Source organism: Thunnus thynnus, chromosome 1 (genome assembly GCF_963924715.1).
Source record: "Thunnus thynnus chromosome 1, fThuThy2.1, whole genome shotgun sequence".
NCBI lineage: Eukaryota > Metazoa > Chordata > Actinopteri > Scombriformes > Scombridae > Thunnus > Thunnus thynnus.
In genome coordinates, this window is record NC_089517.1 from 40135502 (window position 1) to 40159535 (window position 24034).

Here is a 24034-nt window from a genome sequence, read left to right on the forward strand (position 1 = left end):
TTTCTTTGTTTGATGCAAATCTTCAACTCAATTATACCACAAAAAATAAAATTAAAAGCAAATTAATGTACAACCAAAAATGCAGTAAATTAGAAATCAAGAAGTGTTCAACTCTCAGTGCTTGATACACAAATTAAATGTATCCTCTGCTGGACCAAAATACACTTATTATCAGTTATCAGTTCTTGACAATCTTTGTTCTTTCTTTGACCTTTCCCTTAAGTTACCTTAAAGTTATTAGTGTTATTTGGTCTTCAGTTTCTTCACTTCAAATGTTCCTTTAACGATGTTTGTCAACTTTGAATTTCTTTATGACGTCAGCTGTAGTCAGTTTTTAGTCTGTCTTGGGCCCAAAAAGAAAAAAAATCTCCAAAAATAAAAATAAAAATAAAATAGAATGCTCCATAGTTTCATTTGGTTCCTATTGCCCCTTTGGAATGGCGCAACATCCACATGTCAGCATCCCGCCAAGATGAACGTATCCACGAGCAGCGATGATGATATGGATGGCAGAGAAAGGAGCTGGTTGTGGAAATTTTCTCTCAAGAAAGAGGCACATGGAGACATAAAGAAAGCATTAAACATTGTTACTTGTTGAAGCAGTTGTAAACACTGTACAATCCATCACATCATCAGTAACAATTATACAAATGTCCACACACAAACAAAAATACAATCATCTTGTATTTTTGGAGAGAAAGCATGTTGTTCAGCTGGCCCTTTCCCCAAAGCCAGCCCTTTCTCTAAAGATTGTGAACTCAAACTAGACAGCTTTATACCTCTCCAGAAGCAAAACTAAATACAGTCTGGTCCCTAAATGGACACTTCCACAAACCGTTACACCTTCTTACAAACAAGTATGGTCTCTAAAACAGCAGGCTTAAGACAAAGATATCTCTAGCTAACCCCAGAGGTCAGCAAGCAACCCTCAGATAGAAACAGGTTCAAGAGTTCAACTAGCCTAGGAGTAGGATTTCTTCACCAACATGTGTCCCCAAAATGACAATGACATTACATCACATTCAGTTGATAACAAACATAGACTCCTTAGTTTGAAAACATTTGTAACATATATACAAAAGATTTATAAAATGACAACCTACTATTCAATTTTCTTTCACAAGCTCCACTCACAGATAGAAGCGTCCCTCAAAAAAACACAGAACAGCCTGAACACAAGTGTGCAGAGCAGTTATCACACAGTCTGAATTTCCTTGTTTCATTGTCCATCAAATTAGAATTACAGGAATTAAATTTGCATCCACAATTAGTCCTTGTAATAATAGTCAATGTAATAATGATCGTGTTACAATAAACATGGTAACAGTTTCTATGACACCCATGTCTATAATGCATTATAAATATACTTATACTGTGTTATAATCTGCTTATAGCACTGTATAATTATAGTTCTATGCACTCATTAATATTCATAATGCTTTATAACAATGATCATAATACATTATGAAGCATTATATAATGACTTATAGGGTCAAGTACCATATCAATCATTTTATAATGCATTATTGGTGCTTATCACTCACCAAGTTTTTTTAATGAGTCACTTCTGTTGATCAAACATTTACATAAAAGTAAAATATACAGCTACAGGTAAAACAGAAATCGTTTCTGGTATTATCTATCAGGGGTGTAACGATACACCAAGTTCAAGGTTTGGTATGTACCTCGGTCTTGGGGTCATGGTTCAGTACAATTTCGGTACAGCATGAAAAAATTTTTCAAAAATGTAAACATTCAACAGTGGCCCATTGACCATAACTGTTACTGAAACAGTTTAGTTGTGCCGCAGTGGAAACTCAGTGTCTCCCCTATAATTGTACAGGCTGGCGGGCCACCAGGCCAATGAAAACCCCTGCCAAAAATAACGCCAAATATCCATTCATTAACTTCTATGTTGTTGCTTAGGAAACTCTTGGTAGTGTAGCTCCTTTTAAGGAATAGGGCAGTGTGTAATATGTGTGCGTGACAGGTGAGTGAGTGGTTGAGTGAGAGAGCGGCAGAAAAGTGACATTGAATGCGAGCGCAGCAGAGGAAAAGGTTAGCAGTAAATTGTCAGTCTGGCAGTAAATGTACAAAATAGGCCACAGTGTGTCAGTTAAAAAATGCTACAGCTTGTCAAGACCAAGAAAAGACCTGTCTGTTGTTTCCCCAAGTACTGGAAAAGTTAAGGGGGTTAACTCTAAAGTTAGCAGCAGTGGGTTAGCCTTAGAGCTTAACTCTAAACTTTTTCAATTAATTCCTTTTAGTAGTTCTTATAACTACAGATGTAATCCCATCTCTGAACACAATGTAGGTTGTAATGGCAGAGTGGCGCTTTCCATATTTCCACTTGTTTACTCTACGGGCAGAAGAAGAAGCTAATCAATGTTGTTTATGAGGTATTTTCATATATTTCTTGAGAACTGCTCATCCAAACAACTTCACACATTGACATTGCACTTCCTTGATTCCCCAGCAATCCATCTGTCAGGTATGAAATAGATTGGATGAACGGTTCTCAAGATATGTGAAGGACAAACATACATACATACATACAGACAGACAGACAGACAGACAGACAGAGAGAGATTCCTTGTTTTACATAGAGAGAAGACAGATGTGCTTTATAGGAGAACTCCACGTGTTCTTTTCATCAAACCATAACCCTAAATATTTGAATTCTGGCTCTCTCTCTAAAGGTTCTCTGTATAGAGATAAACTGATGTTAATTTGTGTAAACAAAATAAAACATGACGCACACTGTCAAGTCAGACTGGACAATATAGGCATTTCTGGTAATAACTTTCAAAATTACGCCCACCAGCCCACTTAATTATACAGCCCATCCAGATACAAATTTCAAAATAAAATGGATAGTCACAATACATTTCAAAATAAAATGGGCAGCTGCAATAAGACAGAGAAGATGCTTAAAACAACAGCAATTCACAAACGACAACAGAGAATATATTACTTTCAAAATGTTCAGTCAGTAGACAATGGTTCAGAAAAGATAATGTATCGCAGTGTTTTAAACTAATGTATCTTATTTTTCAAAACTCTACACACAATAAGAACATATAATTCAAATAATAGCTAAAGCACATATCATCACCTCTAAGAGAACTGAAGACATCAGTGAAGCCAACTTACATTCCCTAATCACCAATAAAAGCAGGATGGATAACTTTCTGCACATATTTAGTTAATCCATTTCTTGTCATAAATACAATTTAAACATTTTATCAAAATGTATTTTACTTCTTTTTACTGTTCTTTGTATTAAACTGGTTCAACATGGGGGCAATAATGATCCTCCTTGAAAATTGTGAGTTTCTACTGATTTGGATTGTATTGCTGAATAGTAATTCAGTGTGGTTGTGATAATGCTAATATTTTAACTAATGTATATTTTCTGTTATATCATCCATCAGACATCTAGACAGGATGTTAGATGGTCGACTTGGAGAGAATACGAACAATAATTTCCCCACAACCTTTTGGTTGTCTCTCTCACTTTCCCTGTGCAGGCATTGAAAGAACATTCAGTAAGCAACTTCATTGGGCTTTCCTTGTATTAATTAGCACATACGCCTTATATATCAGGTGCAAAGAATGACACATGAACCTTTTTTTTTTTTTTTCTTTAGAATTTCTATTTAATAAAAAAACCTAATGTAAGAAATATGCAGAGACAGACATGATTTCCATGTGTGGTAATAAACAAATACACATGCTATATGTTGGTAAAAAAAACAAAAAACATTTAAGTTGACACTATCCATGCAATAATAACATTTTTACTGGCAAGATAAATATTACCTTACCTGGGACAGAAAACAGAGTTCCTTCCAACATTTGAAAGAGAAGGCACTTTCTCCTCATCAGAAAGAACAGTAATATTAGATAACATCAGGTTAGAACTGTTATTAGAAACAAAACTACTCAATAAAAACAGCAATACACTGTATTCTTTCTCTGACCTTCCCACAGTATGTTTAGTACCTGGCTATACAGGCACACTATTGGGATGTGGAACATCAAAGTCAGTCAACATGACAGAAAATAACCTCAGAGACTCATTGACTTCTGCATAGGGGCCCATGCAGACTATTGCCCTGGAAGACTGGGGCACTAAAACTCTGCAGCCAAAAGAAATATTAATTCAGTTCTCAGGTGAGCCAGTGGGTCTGCCGCTCATCAGAGGACCATATCAGTTGAGCTTGAGGGTTCATTACTGACACTAGACAGTTTGATAAAAGGTCCACTTACTGGAATTTTTTCAGAGCTTTCAGCCACATCCCATTGGCCTCATGGTTCATGGTTCAGTTGTTCTCTCATATGGAATTGTGGTCACTCATTTTGGTTAATATATTGTATATTGAGCTGAGATTTATCTAAATCACACACAGAGTCAGGGAAATGATTTCCAGGAAGCCAAATGTAAACAAGTAAGGAAGTAAGAAAGAGGAAGATGAGGTGCAGCAGGTCCAGGGGCATGTTAGGCCAATGGGTACATGGAGGGAATCATGAGAATCCCACTGCCACTTAAGACCAGGATAGACTGCTAAATCAACAAGGACCACCAGAAACATCTTAAGCCCTATTTTGACCAGCAGTTCCAGGTACTTTGGAACCAGAGGAACTAATCTCAGGAGCTCAACTTGGAACTGTTGTGCATCCTGTTTGTGTTTCCACTGCATCTGAGGAACCAGGTAGATCATGCATAACTACTTAACTAATACATGGATTTTTCTATCAACAGCCATGCTTGAAATGCAGTAGTCACACATGAAGAAAAAAGCAACACAGATTTGTCCTGTTGTTCTTTGTATTTACTGCTGTATGAGTTGGATGTAATGAATAAATGAAAAGGAGAAATGCAGAGGAGGATAATAAAACAGAAACAAAGAGCATCTGTCTCCACAGTAAATCATCTGTTGAGTGTTTGATGGTTTCATTTCCCAGTGGCTGCGCCAGCGGTGTGTGAGTGTGTGTGTGTAAATGTCCATTAAATTAGATCCTGATGAGCAGGTTGCCATCAGCGTATGAATGTGTGTGTGAATGAGTGAATGTTGACATGTACTGTAAAGAGCTTTGAGAGGTCAGAAGACTAAAAGGGTGCTATATAAGTGCAGTCAATTTGCAGTCTATTTTATGAATGAAGCAGTGCACAAGATGAAGCAGCCACCCAGTTAGTGACGGTCAGCCCTGCAAACTCCATCCCCAAACCAGTCCAGTTATTGACAAACATGCCCCTATTAGGAAACTGACAGTTAGGTCTTGTAGAGTGCCATGGGTTGATGAGGATTTAAAGGGCAAAGAAAGAAAACAGCACAAAAAAGTGGTTATGTAACTGACAAAAATACTGAGGAATTTTGTCACAAAACTTAATCAATAGGAAAAGAAACAACATTATGCTCTACAGTTAAGCAGATCAAAGAATGATTGGAAAGAGCTTTGGAGTACACTAAATAATTTAATGGGAAGAAACACCTCTCCACAACCTACATTTATCGAGTGTTTATTACAAAACCCAAAGAAATTGCAAATTACTTGAATGATTACTTAAGATGCAAGGTATATAAATTAAGGAGAGAATTATCACATGGGACAAACAATAGCTTATCCATTTTTAACATAAAAAAAATATATGATAGGTAAACCCTGCCATTTTGAGTTCAGTGAATTAAAAGTAGAAACAGTTGATAGATTAATAAAGTTAATATGTAATGATAAACAACTTGGGATTGATAATATAGATGGTAAACTGATTAGAATGGCTAAAAACTATATTGCACACCCAATTTATCACATACTAGATATGAGCCTGAAAAAATCAATCTCTCCACAGGCTTGTAAAGAAGCAAAAGTTATTTCACTGCCCAAAGACAGGAAAATATCATTTAGTGGCCCTAATACTTGTTATCAGCACTAAGTTAGATCTTTGAGAAAGCAGTATTTGATCAAATACAAGAATACCTCTCAGTAAATAATCTGATAACAAACTTCCAGCATGCTTACAGAAAGGGACACTCTACATGCACAGCTCTAGTGCAAATGACAGATGACTGGTACAGAGATCTGGACAACAAACTGATCTGTGGAGCAGTCCTATTAGATTTTATGGCAGTATTTGATATTATTGACCACAAGCTCCTTCTTGAAAAGCTTGAGTGGATTTAGACCATCTGCAGTTGCCTGGATGGAAAGCTATCTGGTAAATAGATCACAGAGTCTTCTTTAATGGAAGTTACTTGTTACTTGTTTGAATAAAAGTGGGTAGAGACTTAAAAATCCTGTTTTTGTTTTTATTACGTGTAAGTGTTACAATAAGTGTTCATGAATAAACTATCTTATGAAGGAGGTCCCCACACCAGGTCTTGAACTGGAGTCTCTCAGATCATAGATGACTGTGCTGACTACTGAGCTAAAACTTTACTCATTGCCTCATTGCAGACAAACCTCTACCAATTTATACACCCATAACACAGACAACACACCATGTAACATGTAAGGAAGAACTTCAAAGGCGATTGTTGCTTTGCACTTTTCATTTATTGCCTATTTTTTACAACATAACTTTGTGGAAAGGAGAACAACAGGTTATGGAGTATGGAGTGTGTTCGTAGCTTAGCTTTATATCTGGGGAGTACCCCCAACTCTAGGACTACATGCATCAGCAGCAACACCTGCTGATTTGACTACCATTGTGAACAGGGAGCTAGATATTATCGGAAAGTGGATCTTTAAAAACAAACTGATACTTAACTTATCCAAAACAAAAAGCATAGCATTTGGTTCAAATCCTTCTCTAAGGTGAGAACCAGAGTTTAAACTCTTTATAAATAAAACATCTTTCCAGAAAGTAAAGGAAACCAAGCTTTTAAGCATCACCCTTGACAAATTGTCCTGGTCAAAAGTATTGGGCGAGACATTAGGTGTAGTAAGGCGACCCAGAATATATCTTACACCGGATTTAACTAAACTTGTTTTAAGTACTCTTATTCTTTCGCAGCTTGATTACTGCCAAATAACTGGCAATAATTGGGCGAATGTCACAAAAAAGATATAAGCAAACTTCAGCTAGTACAGAACCAGGCGGCACGCCTTGCTCTCCAGTGTCTGTACAACACTAACATCAATAGCATGCACTCCCATCTCAACTGGCTAAAAGTTGAAGACAGACTGATCACTGCACTTCTGCTCTGAACATGGAAAGTTGTACAATCCAAAATTCCATATCAGTACAGTCAATTAAAACACAATTTAGAGTCATACACATATGCCACCAGACAGACAACAGAAAGCCAGTTTTCACTTCCTAAGGCAAATACTAATTTCCTTAAATGCACAGTAGTATATAGAGCAATGAAAACATGGAATTCTTTACCACTATTACTGACTAAATTAACACAGAAATCAATGTTTAAAAAGCAAATAAGGACACACCTAGGAACAACATATTTGTAGAATGCTATGCTTATGCTGATTTGTAGTTTTTTGCTGTGTAAGTTGTACTCATATATTTATTGTATTCTCTAAAATATGTCTATGTATGTCAGTTGTGTTGACTGTAATGTTTAATGTATGTTTTTAAATGTGGACCCCAGGAAGACCAGCTGTGCTTTAGGGCACAGCTAATGGGGATCCTAACAAATAAACAAATATAAATAACATCCTATACTTTTGGAAAGTAATCCTTCCCGGGCAGGGACTTTTTGGGGGGTAACAACAACCTCCCTAGAACCTAATTTAGACCATGGCCTCTCAGGTGGAAACACAGGTAGGGGAACTGAGTTCCTCAAATGGTTTTTGGTCCTCTAGGGAAAGTTCCTGCAGTGGACACATGGCTAAAGTGGGACTCTTTTTTTCATGGTAGAACTGTCAGAACATCTAATCAAAGTCTTCAAGTCTCAAGGAGTCAGTACTTACCACAAACCATTCAACACCTTAACATCTCTGCTGGTACCCTAAAGACAGAACGCTCTTGAGAGGAAGACTGGAGTTGTGTATGACATCATCATAACATCACATGTGTCACACTACATCAGTGAAACAGCAAGGACCCCAAACAAGAGACTGAATGAACATCAGAAACAGACATCAGCTGTCTGAACAAATTCCTTACACTGATGAAGGCCAAAGATGTGGGTGAAAGCTCTAAATATGTTCCCAATAATAGGACCTTGAGAGTTTTTTTAATTTTTTGTATTTTTCTACAAAGAACTGCTTTGTTTAAACCAATGTAAATATTCATTGAGTATTCATTTATTATTGGAAATATTATTCTTCATATATGTTGAATTGTATGCTTGGCTGTAGACAAAATATCATATTTTTGCATGTTCAGCTGTCCTGAGTGCTGTATGGAAAGGAGAGGCTGTCTGCACACAGGCTAAACCAGCCTGATGAAGACCTTGCAGTTTGAAACATTGCAATATACTTGGGAGCTTGCAAATGTCAGTGCAGACAGACCTCTCCTTTTCCTTTGTTTGTCTGTACCCATCTAGGGTTGGATCTGCACACTATCCACCTTTTTTGCCCTATGGATTACACCAGCAATTACTTGTCATTAATTAATAGGAAATGTACCAACTGAAAACTGTCTATATTTTCACTATATTTTCACATGCTTATTTCTGGGGAACTTCTGAATACATTTTTAGGAAAATACAAAACTGTAAAATGAAGCTTTACCAGTTATACATTTTTTTACTGAAACTACAGAAGCTGTTGAGTAAATCCTCACCTACAGTATATTATATAAAAGGTGAACAAACTATAACTTTTTGAAGGAGTCTGATATCATGGTTAAGCTAATTAATATATAGGCCTAACCTTAATCTCAACACCACAACCATGACTGAGGACAAAGAAGGTAGTGTATGTGGGTCGTAGAGAATTGTTATACAGCCCGATGTGATGGGAAGTGCTGAGCGCTGGAGTTTCAGTTCATCACAGTGTTCCAATCAATTTAATGGTCACTGCTTTTACCTCCGAATACTCAGCCAGAGCATACTCTCCACTGAGGGGACAGACACAACACATGAAGCAGGTTAGGACATACACAGTAAACAGGGATAACTGATGAATATGAAATATTAAAAAACAGTGACGGTTCTTACAGCTCCCGTCCGTAGCCTGACATCTTACACCCTCCAAAGGGAGTCTGAGCATTGAGGGCGTTATAACAGTTTACCCTTAAGAGAGAGAGAGAGAGAGAGAGAAATGGGTTGATTGTATTTAATTTCAGCTCTAAACATACATTAAATGATTTACAAAATTTAAACCAAATAAATTTACCAGCAGTGGAATGAAGGGCTTTATATTGTAAAGGAATAGTTCGGCATTTTGGTTTCATTTTAAGAGCAAGGCCAGAAGATTAAAGGAGACCTGTTATGCTTTGCCTTATTTTCAGACATATATATGACGTCACAATGTCAGATGTTGATGTCAAAAGTGGCTGGTTTGTCGAATAATAAGGTAACCATATGAAGCAGTAATCCCTGTGAGCAAAAATCATGGGCTTCAGACTGCTCTGAATGCTTGGTTTCCAACAGTTTTTTCTACTTTCAGCCGAAGCTGATGTTGCCTCGTTTTCATTATATGGTCATCTGCTCCACGCACAGCGCGCAAGTTCACTGCTCTGCTCCGCTAACATGATGGTGTTTTTCCATTGTTTTGGGGGTAGTCATGCCCTGGCACGACTCCATTACACAGCACAGCAAAGTAAAATAAGTAGTTTACCTGTTGGAGGTGTGCTGGTTGTCTGCAGCTCTTCATCAAACATCATCATCACTGTGGCTGTTTCTGCTTGTACTATTCCTCCTTGCGTTATTTCTAACTACCACTGCCACTTGGTACTAGGTAAGTACCAATATTGCTTTCTACTACAGGGGTGTGGAATATGTGGCAATGTCATGAATTTGTCACAGATTTGTATTTTATTTTTGGTTTTCAGTGCAGAATTAATGGATTTTCTCTGACAAAAAGTGAATAACCACTGCTGCAATCAACACTACAGACTGGAACCAGAATCAATTGATAGTATAAAAAAGTGAATACGTATAATGTACTAAAAGCTAAAAAGTAGATTTAGTGCTAGGTTACTCTTTCAGTAAGGAACTGGAGTAAGGATGTGTTTAGTCTAGCTCAACATTAAGACTAAGACATAAAATACACCTATGCACTTCTAAGGCTCATTAGTCAACATGTTGTATCTATTTGTTTAGTCTTTACACAAATGGAAATGTAAAAACAACACAGCACGTGTTTTCGTAATCCTCAAGCACATTGCCATAGCCACTGTGGCAGCTTGATTAGGTTTGTTTGAGCAGTGAGTCATGTTAGCCTTGTTGACCACTATCCAACAAATGAAGATATTAAACTGTTTTTTTAAACACAAATATCTAGTACAATATAACAATACATTAGGATGAGTGTACACCCACTCATTTTCCTAACCCATTGAGTTTTATACTAACTGGTGAGGGAGAGTGCTGCTTTTTCAAGTCAAGACAAATGAAGAGTGAACCAAGATAAGACAGAACTGTCCCAGGTCCAACATATGCAAAATGTCTGTCTTGGATTTTGATAAAGGACAGCATGTGTTTGTGCAGAGGAAGATGAGAAAAAACACCTGGTTTGTGTTTGTATTTTAAGTTCTGTACATGTGTGAACAATCTTTATCAAAGAATCTTCAAAGTGAGCTGACTGTACTGAATCACCAGTCAATGACCAAATCAGTAGCTTTCAGCAGTGGAGCTTCTGACTGGTAACTGAAAGCAACGATGTCAGTTCAGCTGGTATTCACGGTACCTTACCTCCTTGTTAAAAACATTAAAAGACTGCAAAAGCTACAGAAACAATTTCAGAGAACTTCAGAGAGGTGCTGGGAAATTCTTTTTTGATGGAAAATGCCGCATTTAATTTCATTCTCATGGTGTTCATATGTTGGTGAATCTTATCTGCTGCTTCCTCATGGCTGACAAATGGATTGATTTTACAGTCAGTCCTGCTTTTACACAATAGACTACTATGATACAATAGACTTATGAGTGAAGCTTTGAGCATTTGTTGCAGGCAAAATGGCAGGACTTTCATTAATCAACTGGTGCTGAGAATCAGGGGGTGTGGGCCTCCCTTTTCTTTAATGCATATCATGATTGGTATGTGAATATGGGCAGCAGAAATTGGTTTAGCAAGAAAGGCGCATGTTGTAAATCTTGTATAATGACCATGCAGCAGGTGGAGCAGCCCCTTAGAATATTTAAATTACTTAATTGGTTCATGATGAAGTCATTTATTCAAAAATTGTATCCAAAAATCTTGTTGAAAGAAAATGGAAATGTCATTTTTTTAATGAATCATGAATAGAGAAATCAAATGTCTTTATGTTCCTCTGGTGTCAGGGCTATGAATGAAGACTCACCAGACACTGCCAGTCTCCAGGGCTGCAGACACAGACAGAGCTCGGTCCATACTTGTAGTGAAGACTGCTGACACCAGGCCATACTGAGAGCTGTTTGCTCTCTCTATGGCCTCCTGCTGGCTCTTAAAGCTGAATATACACTGCACTGGACCAAAGATCTAAGAGGGGGAAGATATCCAGTAAAGATCAATCACATAAACAGAGAAGTGAGTCACACTACACAAATGACTGCCATCCATAAAAAATAAATAAAAAAACAGAAAAGGTAATGTAAATAGAAGAAATAATAATTGGACTACATTAAAAACAGAGTAAAATATAATAAATATAATCTGCACAGTTAACCCATTATAAAAAGGAAGTACAATTCTGTGCAAGAAAGCTGTGCTTTTTCACAAATATATTTCCATTATTATTCATTTTATTTATTAATGATATTATAACAGACATTAATAATGCATGTGGTTGCTACTTTTATGATGGCTACAACAAATGGATTTGAAAAGAAGTTTATCAGATGTGTATTTTTTGAAAGAAATTGAAGCTGATAGGCAACAGTAACAAAAATATAATATATAATGTAAAATATAATGTGTAATGTATGGGGAGCTATAAATATTGACTAAAGGGGGAGTCTATGGAACTACATTAATGTAGATTACTATGGATTTTTGTTTTTTATCTTGTGACAACATTAATTGGTTGGAACTTGTTGAGTGCTGAGGTTGAATGATGAAGTTTATATAACCCTAACTGTAAGTGGCACAGTAAGCGCCAAAGAAATGTGGAACTTGTCACTTTCAGTATTTGGGAAATTTCTGTATTAAACGCTGATAAAAACACAGTGTCTTGGACTAAGTATTTTGGTTTGTCTAAGCCTTGATGAAGTGCCAGAACAAGTAAATAATACAAGATATCTGTGTGAAGATACAGACAAGATAAAGACAAATTAGGCAAAATTTAAGGACAAATCAGGCATCAGCCTCAAATACAAAAAACAGGGCCACTGACCTACATACAGGTATGACAATAGACTGTCTAGACTGTATGTGGTGAGATAAAGGAGCTGTGAAAACCACATTAGTCCTTTATATACATTTTATATTTCAGATTTATGGTAATCTAAATTACAGTAAAACTGCATTGCAGGGTGAAAATTATGAGATGATTAAAATTATAAGTCAGTATAATTTTGGGACTTATGTTACTAATTAACTAACTCATAATATTAAATTTTGTCATTAGAGAAAGGACCCATGTTTTTTTTTTGACTTTGACCTCCTGTGTGTTAAGCTCCTGACCAGTGCGCAGCCTGCCTTTCTGCACAGTCTGTGGTGTAATTAATGCACAATTCCTCCAGGTGTCAGGCTTTAGTTTCACACACTAACACCATCCCCTATCCCGTGTGTGTCAGGTTCACCAGTTGTGAAGTGAAGTGAAACATGCTTTAACCTCTTCTTTAGCAATACGCATGTGGTCTTTGACCCCAGTGAAGATGGTGGGTTGAATGAAGAGGCTCTTCTCGCCCACAGCTGCTCCTCCATACTCCAGCCTAGCTCCCTCCTTCTTCCCACTTTCTATCAGATCCATGATCTTGTCAAACTGCTGTCTGTCAATCTGGAGCCAACATCAAGCAGACAAATAGACAAGGGAAGGAGACAGATTAATAATACAGGAACGATCACACTTTTTGGAAAATTTACTTGAGCCAGATGATGTGGTAAGATAAAAACCAGTTAGCCTTCCTTAGCTCAAATGTGTATAGGTTTAATAAATGAGATACAACTGTTAATCAGTGAGCTGTGTCGGTAGGTGTGTTTTTTAACTTTGAACAGAGCCAGGTTCCAATCTTTCTACTTAGATAGACTAACCATGTCCTGACTCCAACTCTGTATTTAACATACACACGTTAGCGTGATGGCAGATTTTCTTGAAAGAAAGTGAATGAGTGACCTAAAGTGTTAGAATAGAATGAAGTGGCACTATAGTAAAGACTACTGTAGATATTTCAATATTGGACTTGAGCACTGCTTGTGAACTTGTGTTCTATGATGTTGACTGCACCTGTGGTCCGTGTGATGTCTGAGGGTCCAGCGGGTCTCCTATAACAATCTTCTTGGCATTTTCTACACTACAGCGCACAAACTCTTCATAAATGCTTTCCTACACAAAGACACGTGATGCAGCTGTGCAGCACTGACCCTGGTTATAAAAAGCACCTTTCTGTGTTTCCTCCACAGCCAGCTGCACTGTATACACACACACACACACACACACACATACACACACACACACACACACACACACACACACACACACACATAGATGGGAAAGTTGAACAGACACCAAAAAAGTAAAGTATCAAATATTTTTCAATTCTTTGGATTTTTCATTTTACTCATCATTTTTTTACAATTATGGTGAGAAAATTCCTTTTGCTGGTCTAAATGTAGTCAAATTTATACATATGGTCTAAAAATACTGGAAGCAGCCAATGAAACAAATTAGACAAACACTAAAAATAATATGTTCTTTACTGACAGTAAACAAACTCAGTTATAACTTAATTAGACACCATAAATCTAAATGGTGCTGTAATTAGAAACCGCATATAATGTTGCTTTAGACCCAAAATATACTATACTTAGACACTACTATACCAAATTATGCTCTAATTAGAAACCTAATATTATTAATCATACATTTTTAACAGTGTAGCAATTCTGTGAGCTTTATCTGGGTTATTAAAAGTTATGAAGGGTTTATTATTGAGTCACATATCTTCATCATGGATGTATTATCTTCATACTTTTTGTATAATTCATGTTTGATGAAGCAGAGACACACCCCCGTCTTGTGAGAATACATATAGTTCACCATGAGAGTTGAGAGCTGAGGATGTACATGCTGCTCACAACCCAGACCAAGAGGTCAGAAATCATGATGAAGAATTCAGTGATTTAAAGAAAAAAAAATTTTCCTCAAAGAGTTCTGATGAGGACTGTCAGCAGCTATTTACATCCTTGAGTTAGGATTAGCATTAGCCTTCTGCAGCGACTCGATGGAAACTGAAGAAAAGTGCATCAGATGGAATTAGTTAATTATTAGAGTTAAGAATTCAAATTGTCAGATTATCTACAATAAGCTGTATTTCTGATGATTATCCTTTTCTGTTTTATTTATTCAAATAAAATATTGTTGCACATTAATATTGACTGTGTGTTTCTGTAAAAATGATTGCATGTCTTGTATTAACTAGTACTTCATGTGTTTGCTGTGTGTTTGGTTATATATCATTTATTATCATCCTCTTGAAAGTGACATGTTAAAATGTATAACAGATGTCTGAGTCAGACAGGACGTTGGTTAGACCATTTCAGAACGTAAATTATATTGAGTTTTTAATGTGTACATATAGGATGTATAAATATGCAGTAAGGACACTGTGTTCATAAAATTCAGCAGAATAGCTGAATAGGCCTGTTGATGATGGTAACAGCATATTTCAACATTGCTGGGATGCCCAGCAGGGGACAAGCTAAAGAAGGTGTAGGTATATCTCAAGTAGGAGATTTGTGGTTTCACTTTAGTTTACAGTACAGTTCTGTTGTAATGTGTCCCAAATAACTCTGTAATAAAGACTAATAAGGGTCTAACAATGGGAAATAATACACTTTAGTTTATAGTATACCTAGCGTGATAATCAGCCTGAATTTCCATTTCATTTTTACTTTTTACTTCATTAATTTGTCTGACATAGTGTTCATGTTAGCTGTTCTTTGTGTGGGAAGGGGGTTGTTTTGTTCTAACTAATCAGTTGAAACTGACGCACTGTATCTGTGCTGTTGTTTTCAGTTGACTGCACTGACAGACACTACCAATCTGTTAGCGTTCGTCATGTCAATCAAAGCTGACAACAAGCTGTACAACTATGTCCATCACACTTTGAACATTTTGTGACAGTTTTTTTGTCACTATATTTCTGTCTCTGGCACAGGAAGTCGATGTCCCCTTCTTAATCCCACAAACAAAGCTCAGGTTGGCTCACTTACAGCTATTAGTACGCACAACACCAGATCTATTTGAATACTGAAAACTCTGTGGCAGATGTCTTCAAGCTGCCAGCTAAACCCTCTTACACATTCCCAGATAAAATACTGAAGCCATGACCTCAGTGTCCTCAGTGGTTGCTACAGCCCTGGCCTTAACAATAGATACTGTACTTTCAATGTGAGAAAAACTTCATACATGCAAAATTACATTTAACCAAAAACATATTTGCTACTGCAAAATAGTTCCATATGAACATATTTCATACTGACATTAGGTTGTTTTTACCTGTTTATGTCTAGCAAAGAAAACAAAGTAAAATATACATATATACAGATGGGTGACAAATTAAAGGAAAAACCAACATAAAGTGTCTTAGTAGGTGTTGGGCTGCCAGAACAGCTTCAATGTGCCTTGGCATACAAGTCTCTGAATTCCTCTGGAGGGTTAGGGTTAGGTGACTACGAAGGGCATAGCATATGATTCACATTATTTTCATACTCATCAAACCATTCAGTGACCCCTCATGCCATATGGATGGAGACATAATCATCCTGGTAGAGACCACTCCCATCAGGATAGAAATGTTTCATCATAGGATAAAAGTGGTGACTCAGAACAACTTTGTATTGATTTGAAGTGATCCTTCCCTCTAAGGGGACAAGTGGACCAAAACCATGCTAGCAAAATGCCCCCCACAGCATAACAGAGCCACCAGATCCCCTCACTGTAGGGGTCAAGCATTCAGACCTGTACTGATATTTCCTTTAATTTGTCACCAGTCTGTGCATATATACTGTACATATACATAAAATTGGACCCAGGATTGCAAAGTACATTGTTGTTTGTTATTTCTTTAACAGGTGCTGTTTAAAGGATCTGACATTGGAGTTTTTATCAGAGCTACAAACACATATGTATATCAGTGAAACTCATGAATGATTCAGTAGTGGCTATATTGTACTGGCCAGTTTACTCAGTTAGTTTCCTGCTGTTGCACTGTCAGCAGCACAGAAACTGAAGCCAGGCAGGGTTCTCTGCAGTCCCCTGACATTTTACCACTGAGCTACAGTATATTTTCTTTGATAGTGTTAGTCTGTGAGCTCTTCACTGTATAGTTTTGAGACTCCAAAAGCACAAAAACGTGAGCTGCACAGGTGAGATGACATGACAGGTGCATTTCTGGGTGATAAATTATGTAGTTAAACTTTCTGCCTCTCATTAACGTCTGAGGCTGCAAAGGCATAAAGTAACCATATAATAGGTATTGTGATTGCACTGCATGCTGAAATAATCAAAATACGACATTTTGATGTTACATTATATATTCAAAAAAGAGAGACACAGAGCACAACAGTGTACTTACAGTCACAGTCTGCAAAAACAATGCAGGGGTTCTTCCCTCCCAGCTCCAGAGTCACTCTCTTCAGATTGCTTTTGGCTGCTGCTTCTTTGATCAGCTGGCCGACCTACACACATGACAGAACCTAGCAATTAGGATTCATACCTCAAGGCATCATAGGTAATACTGCACTTACATACTTTGAATGTGAGTGGTAGGGCTGGTGTCTGAATTTAATGATAGGTATTTGTTTCAATGTCTTATTACATTCATGGTAATGGAATCATTGCTCTGGATGATTGAATGATGATGAACAGTTTTCTTCAGTTCAAAAAAAGAACTTGGGTGAATAATAATCATTTTCAGGAAGGTGTATTTTAAAGCTTCTTTAATTTCATAACTTGAAAAACTTTTTTCTTGATAACAGATGTGTTTTCTCATTTTAACAATTGCATTTTTGCAGTGTATTTACACAATATGCTTTATCTACAGTACATCACTAATAATTCATGACATAATGGCAAATCAGATTTCTATATGCTAAAAAATAAACGTCTTACAGCTGAATAAAGTAACTTTTATAATCCATGATTTTGGAACATGTAGTATGAAATACAATATATAGTTTTGATTGTAGTTTTCATGTAATAGGGCTTTTCCATTGCAGTGTGGCAGAAAAACTAGTCCACGCATTTGTTACTTCTAGGCTGGATTATTGCAATTCCTTATTATCAGGCTGCTCTAACAAGTCTCTAAAGACTCTCCAGCTGGTCCAGAATGCAGCGGCTCGTGTACTGACTAAAACTAGAAAAAGAGATCACATTTCTCCCATTTTAGCCTCGCTACATTGGCCTCCTGTAAAATCTAGAATTTAAAATCCCTCTCCTAACTTACAAAGCCCTTAATGGCCAGGCACCATCATATCTTGATGATATCTTATCCCACTAGAACACTGCGCTCCCAGAATGCAGGCTTACTGGTGGTCCCTACAGTCTTTAAAAGTAGAATGGGAGGCAGAGCCTGCAGCTATCAGGCTCCTCTCCTGTGGAACCATCTTCCAGATTCGGTCTGGGGTGCAGACACCCTCTCTATGTTTAAGAGTAAGCTTAAAACTTTCCTTTTTGATAAAGCTTATAGTTAGGGCCGACCAGGCTCACCTTGGATCAGCCCTTAGTTATGCTGCTATAGGCCTAGCTTGAGGGACTTCCCATGATGGACTAAGCTCCTCTCTCCTCCTCCTCTTCTCCCTCTGTATGCATTCATGTAACATCAATGCATGTCACTAACTTTGCTTCTTCCCTGGAGTTTTTTTGTGCTTTCTAATCTCGCAGGAAACCCTGGGTCCCGGGCTGAGCCTTCACGGTCCTTCACAGTACTGTTGGCATCCTTCCCTGGCTGTTGCTGTTGCTGCTGCTGTTGTCGTTGTTGTTATGATTGTTGTTATTCTGCCCCCCCCCCCCCCCCTTTCCCTCTTTCTTTCTCTCTCTCAACCCAACCGGTCAAAGCAGATAGCCACCCACCAAGAGCCGTGTTCTGCTTGAGGTTTCTACCCGTTAAAGGGGAGTTTTTCCTTACCACTGTCGCCAAGTGCTTGCTCATGGGGGAATTGTTGGGTCTCTGTAAATTAAAGAGTACGGTCTTGACCTGCTTTATGTGAAAAGTGCCCTGAGATGACTTTTGTTGTGATTTGGCGCTATATAAATAAAAATTGATTGATTGATTGATTGAGACACACTTAGGCCATGGCGATGGATCAGGTGCAAAACACAGTTTTTACATAGAATAGAGAAAACACTTTTGGCTTTTGAAATATCTAGCTCACATTGGTCACTGATATTGTTGAGAGAAATAGTTGTTACAGGACGTGAAAAGGAGTTCTGTGAATCTGAACCTGATTGTTTTCCTTCAAAGTCCAGATGTGTGTCTCAGTAAACTGAAATTGAATTGCAAGAACTGAAAATAAACTGTGAGAACTGAATGTAGCAGTGTATAGAGAGTTGAATTTTCAGTGAGGATCAAATACAGTTTCACAGCAACTGAATTCAATTTCATATTATATTCAGTTTCAAGTTTATTTAGCTTATTTTGTTTGGAATTAAGTTCCAAACAAAAAAGTTCAGTTTCAAATGATGCTATTCAGATTTGGTCCATGTACCCTCTATCCAAAGCTGTGTTCAACTTGTTTGATAACAGGATAAGAAAATATATGATGCATTATTTTGTTTCTCTGTTTTTTGTGTGAATTAAAATAAATGGAAATCCTCGTGCTTTTCTAGTTTTCATCCTCAAATCAGCAATTGGAATACAAATTAAACCAAAACCAGAAAACAATTTATTTTTCACTTTTATATAACTATATTATCTGCCCCTACTGCATCTCTACAAAAACATTGTCATTGGCTATGCTTGCTATGGCCTAGATAGATAGATAGATATGTTGGGCCTCAAACCATGAGGTCACACAAAGAAGGCCTACATGTAACCTGTGAGGCCTGACCACGAGGTGCTTTATTCTTTTGTTTTCCCCAAGACAAAGGAATAGCGCCAAAAATGCTGCTTAGACAATAGGAGTCCATTACAAACTCCATTTCCAAGGATGCTTTGCAATTTTCACACCTCAGCAGGGAGCAGTCAACATACAGTCTCATTGGCGGAGACGCTCCTGCACAGCGGAGTGTCCTGATGACGCAGCCATGACATCACTGCCCCTTTAAAAACTGAACGTGCCCTGAAGCACACGCCTTTCCCATGTCACTGAGGTAGGGGTAACTTCAGTTCCTCTGAATCAGCTGACTAAAGGGGGTACCCCACGCACGTGTTTTCCCCTCATTGAAGACTCCCCTCGCCGGACGAGACGAGACTTCGCCCGTGTTCACCCGAACACATTCCCGGATCCGAGAAAGACCGCTTCTGCAACCAGCGTCCTCAAATTTCCTCGAGACGGAAGAAATGCTTCTTCACCGAGTCGACTCTGCTGTTCTCTCCGCCACACCGCCGAGAGCCAGCTGCCGTGTTTTTCGCCGACCATGCGAGAATGGCCACCGTCTGCATCTGAGCCTAGGACAAAGCCGGACATAACGACGGATTACACACAAACCCAGTTCGCTTTCTGAAGCGACCCAAGTAAGAGGCATAAGTCTGGGCAGAGGCAGTGTTAATTGTGTGTTTCTTATCAGCATCAGTTGCTGTTGTTTAGCATTGAGCTTTTAGCTTTATTGCTATTGTTTTGTTGTGCTGTTGTCGGACCGCCGAGTCCATTTTCCTCTGTTTACTCTTAGGAGTATTTTAAGTTTGCTGCCTGTTTAGTTGTGTTCACCACGCTAGACTGTTTTGTGTTTGTCCCGCTCGGGACTACTGCTGTGTTTGTGCCATCGTGAGTCAGAAAGTAAGTTGCTTTGTCAATCAGAAACCAGACAACGTGCGTTACAGACTGCCGTCCGTACACACGCTGTCTGTGGACAAAGCCGCTGCCCTTCCTCTCAGGATCGCTTTCTTTCCTTCTTCCCTCTCTCTTCTGACTAACACATACACGCGCGTGCATACACACACATACACGCACCGTCATCTTTTGCACGTCTGATGGTCAGATAATGTCGGACAAAGCTTCGCTTTGTCTTTCCTTATCCGCCATCAGACACGTGTGTTTTTCTGAGAAGTGGGTGAGTGCGAGACGCCGTCCGCCAGAGGGCGCTGTCTTGCTTCTGTCTAACCAAGACACCGCCACATTTCTGCCATCCGGTTCTCGCGCGATGTGACTTCCTCCCATAGTCACGTCCGCATCGCAGACCGACGACATCATCACGTCAGGCCCCGTTGCCACCTTGTCACACACACGCACACTCTCTCTCTCACACACACACACACACACACACACACACACACACACACACACACACACGCATTCCCCTGCATGTGTCCAACCCTGTACATAGCTTTGTGTTTTGTTTGGTAGAATTAGATTTTAGAATAGTTGTTTATTGACTGAAGCATTTGTTAATTTTGTTAATTTTGCTAAGTTTAATAAACACTGCTATATCTTTAAAGAGAAGTTCTTCCGTCGTTATTGTGTGTAATATTGTGAAAAGTGGCTGATTGAAGGAGTCAGAGCTCGAATTCACCCTTCTTTGTTCATCCTTGAATGTTGATATCTCTCAGATATTAACATTCTAGGTGAACTCCCATTTATGAGACTACCTTGTTTGGTTATTGGTCCCGGTTTCCGGGTGGTGCCCCGTATTTGTTAATTCATATTAATAATTCTATTAATTGTCATAATTAGTTAATTATCCTTGATAATTGATAATTATTGCAAATAATCAACTGTGTTCCTCACAGATCCAACAGTTGGTGCCTGAATTATTGATTAAGGTTAACAATATCTTATTTTCATAATTCATAATTATCTATGATAACTATGAATTATTGCTAATAACCAAACACACTACTGCCCGTCCCAACAGATAGATAGATAGATAGATAGATAGATAGATAGATAGATAGATAGATAGATAGATAGATAGATTAGCTAACCCTTGGGTATCTGTATGAGTTAAAAATGATGTGATTCAAATTCAGTTTTCTTCTGTAATTATTCAAGTTGAGCAATTCAAATTCAAATATAAAAGATTCCATAGTTTATGACTATATCAACACCTGCATTGCTTTAATTCTAGAATTCACCAGAATCTCCATTTTATTAGTAAAACAAAGAAATGGTCAGTTGGATGCTGGATTCTATATCAAACATTTATTTGTCAGACCTAAGACGCCTACCTCTGTAGAACCAGTGAAGGCTACTTTGTTGATGTCCATGTGGCTGGCGATGGCCGCTCCTGCTGTAGGACCAAACCCTGGTACAATGTTCACAACTCCAGGAGGGAACCCTGCCTGACATGGCAACCCAGAGAGCATGTTGATGATTTCATGTCCCAGGGGACAGCAAAAGACCCCACATATCAGGTCAAAAGACATTTTACCCCATAACAGCCTGTGACCCGATATCAACCTGAGTTAAGAATTCAGATCAGGGTAGGGCTGAGTGGTAGTACCTTTATCATCTTTCTGTATCATTATTACATGACATGCTACTTTGTGTCACAGGTTTTGTTCATGGTCATGTTTTACTGTAACATATTGATGTTGCTCTTACCATCATAGCTACCACTGAGTACATCAAGGTCATGTCCGCTGTACTCTGGGGAATTTTGGTATTTCAGGACATTAACATTCTAAACTGAAACTTACACATGATTTTACAGGCTCAATCCAGTCTTTTTAGACTCAGTATATTTAAATGGTACTGCTTCTAGGCCAACAAAAAAGATACAAATGAAGGATTCAGTATTTCCCCACCTATATGTTATGTTGTACGGAGAATGCTGTAAAACAGATGATCATTAGACAAATAAAATGTACAGCAAATATAACTAAATTTAATGTTGTTTGTATCAAAAGGCTCAAAAGAGCTGAACTCTGTGGCCTGGCTGACGTGAGTTTTTAGCATTACCAGTGTATTAATTTGGGTTCCTGGTAAGTAAACCTTGTGATTCTGCAGCTCTTGACACATTTTCTTCTTAGAAGTAACATAATCAGCATTGCTTCAATGAATGAATAAAAAAAAATAAAATCCGATTGGGCTAAATGTGAATTTTATGTGCATAACAAGTCTTGCGGATGAGGATTGAAAAATAAAAATGTAAATAAATGTACACTTTGTGTGTACAGTCTTTGTCCCATATGTTAGCAGGTCATAGTATTGACAATGAGACCTACAGTTACAACAGTCAAATTAAAATCTTTCTTAAACTGGGATCATGTCTAGTGAATTCAATTCAGGCTCCCTTGGGAGTCATTGAACTGCACTTTAAAAACCCAGTGGAAGCGTCCAGGTCTTCCCTGCTGGGAACAGTCACTACCAGAACATGATAAAAGCAGAGCGGTCTAATCACATAAGTAGCAGGATTTTCTATAGGAATAAAGGCCCAGAGTAAATGTTGAGTCCGACATCAGACCTCTTTGATGAGTGATCCAACATGGAGGGCTGTGAGGGGGGTCTGCTCTGCTGGCTTGATGACCATGGTGTTTCCACAGCTCAGGGCTGGTGCTATCTTCCACATGAACATCAACAGAGGAAAGTTCCACTGGCACAGACAAAAGAACACATTAGTTGAGTGCCATTTAACATACAACTGAGCAGATTCAAACAAAGGCAGATAGACTGCAATTCAAGGATACTATACTGAAGGATAATGATCTAAACTCATTTACCCCTGTCTTTAAGGCTAATGAGAATTCATTCATGAAATCACAGTACTGTATATACCAAATATCTTGCTTTTTACTAGAACAATATTATATGTGGTTGGTTGCGCCACTGCTGCTGGGCTCCCATTCCTCAAGTGGTGGAGCCAAACAATTTTCATTCATAGGTGTGGCCTGGCTGTGACCAATATTCATTAGGAATGTCACAGACACCAGTGTTGTGGTGCATGGCAGAAGACCAAATATTTTGAGTCATTCGCTCTTTTGTTTTGCTCTGGCAACAGTGACTTCTAAATGACCACCATGCTTACAAGTACACCATTTTCAGTCATATATAATTGACTTTTTATATATATTTATACTAGTTTGATGGGAATTCCAGAACACACTCAAGTACACTACATTGACATTGTGTGTGTGCAATAACTAGTCAAAACCAGTCAGAGTTAATGTAACTCTTGCACAACACATGAAAAGATGAGTAGATGAATTAGCTACTAGCAGAAAGGATTCCACTACATTTATCTTCTGCTGGAATACGACATGGCCCCAGGTTTTCTATGTGGTAATCTGATTTAACACAAAGTATTTTAGCCTTATGCCCCACACAATATCAGGTGAAAGAATGAATTTAAAACTAAACTCTGACAGATAAGTTGATGAAGTAGGAGCCACCTTAAGATCCCTAAAATGTCAGATATTGTGTAATGGTGCATATTCCCAGGACAAATTAAACATGGACATAAAATGATGTAATGCTATGCGATACCACCAATTTGTGTAGCACTTAAGAGACAGGGCGAGGTGCTCAGACTTTCAGAAGGAATCAGAGTATAACCACTCCTTCTTGGCATTGGAAGGAGCCAGTTAAGGTGATTCAGGCATCTGATATGACACCTTCCTTTAGAGATTTTCTGGGCATATCTAAGTAGCAGCGTCAGGGCAGT

The 24034-nt window shown here is 38.1% G+C and overlaps 1 protein-coding gene across 1 annotated transcript in view; it reads right to left on the bottom strand.

Moving 5' to 3' along the window:
- Positions 1–3310: 3310 nt before the first annotated feature.
- The window catches only part of aldh1a3 (aldehyde dehydrogenase 1 family, member A3), a 111898-nt gene continuing 91174 nt past the window's right edge, over positions 3311–24034 (bottom strand). Inside the window, exons 6-13 of the mRNA XM_067598062.1 lie at positions 22838–22966; positions 21600–21713; positions 16851–16953; positions 13499–13683; positions 12887–13051; positions 11435–11592; positions 9129–9203; positions 3311–9028 (exon numbers count right to left, since the gene is read on the bottom strand). Of these exons, the coding sequence (XP_067454163.1) occupies positions 13598–13683; positions 16851–16953; positions 21600–21713; positions 22838–22966 (432 nt within the window). The 3' untranslated portion in view covers positions 3311–9028; positions 9129–9203; positions 11435–11592; positions 12887–13051; positions 13499–13597. The remainder of the gene's footprint in view (positions 9029–9128; positions 9204–11434; positions 11593–12886; positions 13052–13498; positions 13684–16850; positions 16954–21599; positions 21714–22837; positions 22967–24034) is intronic.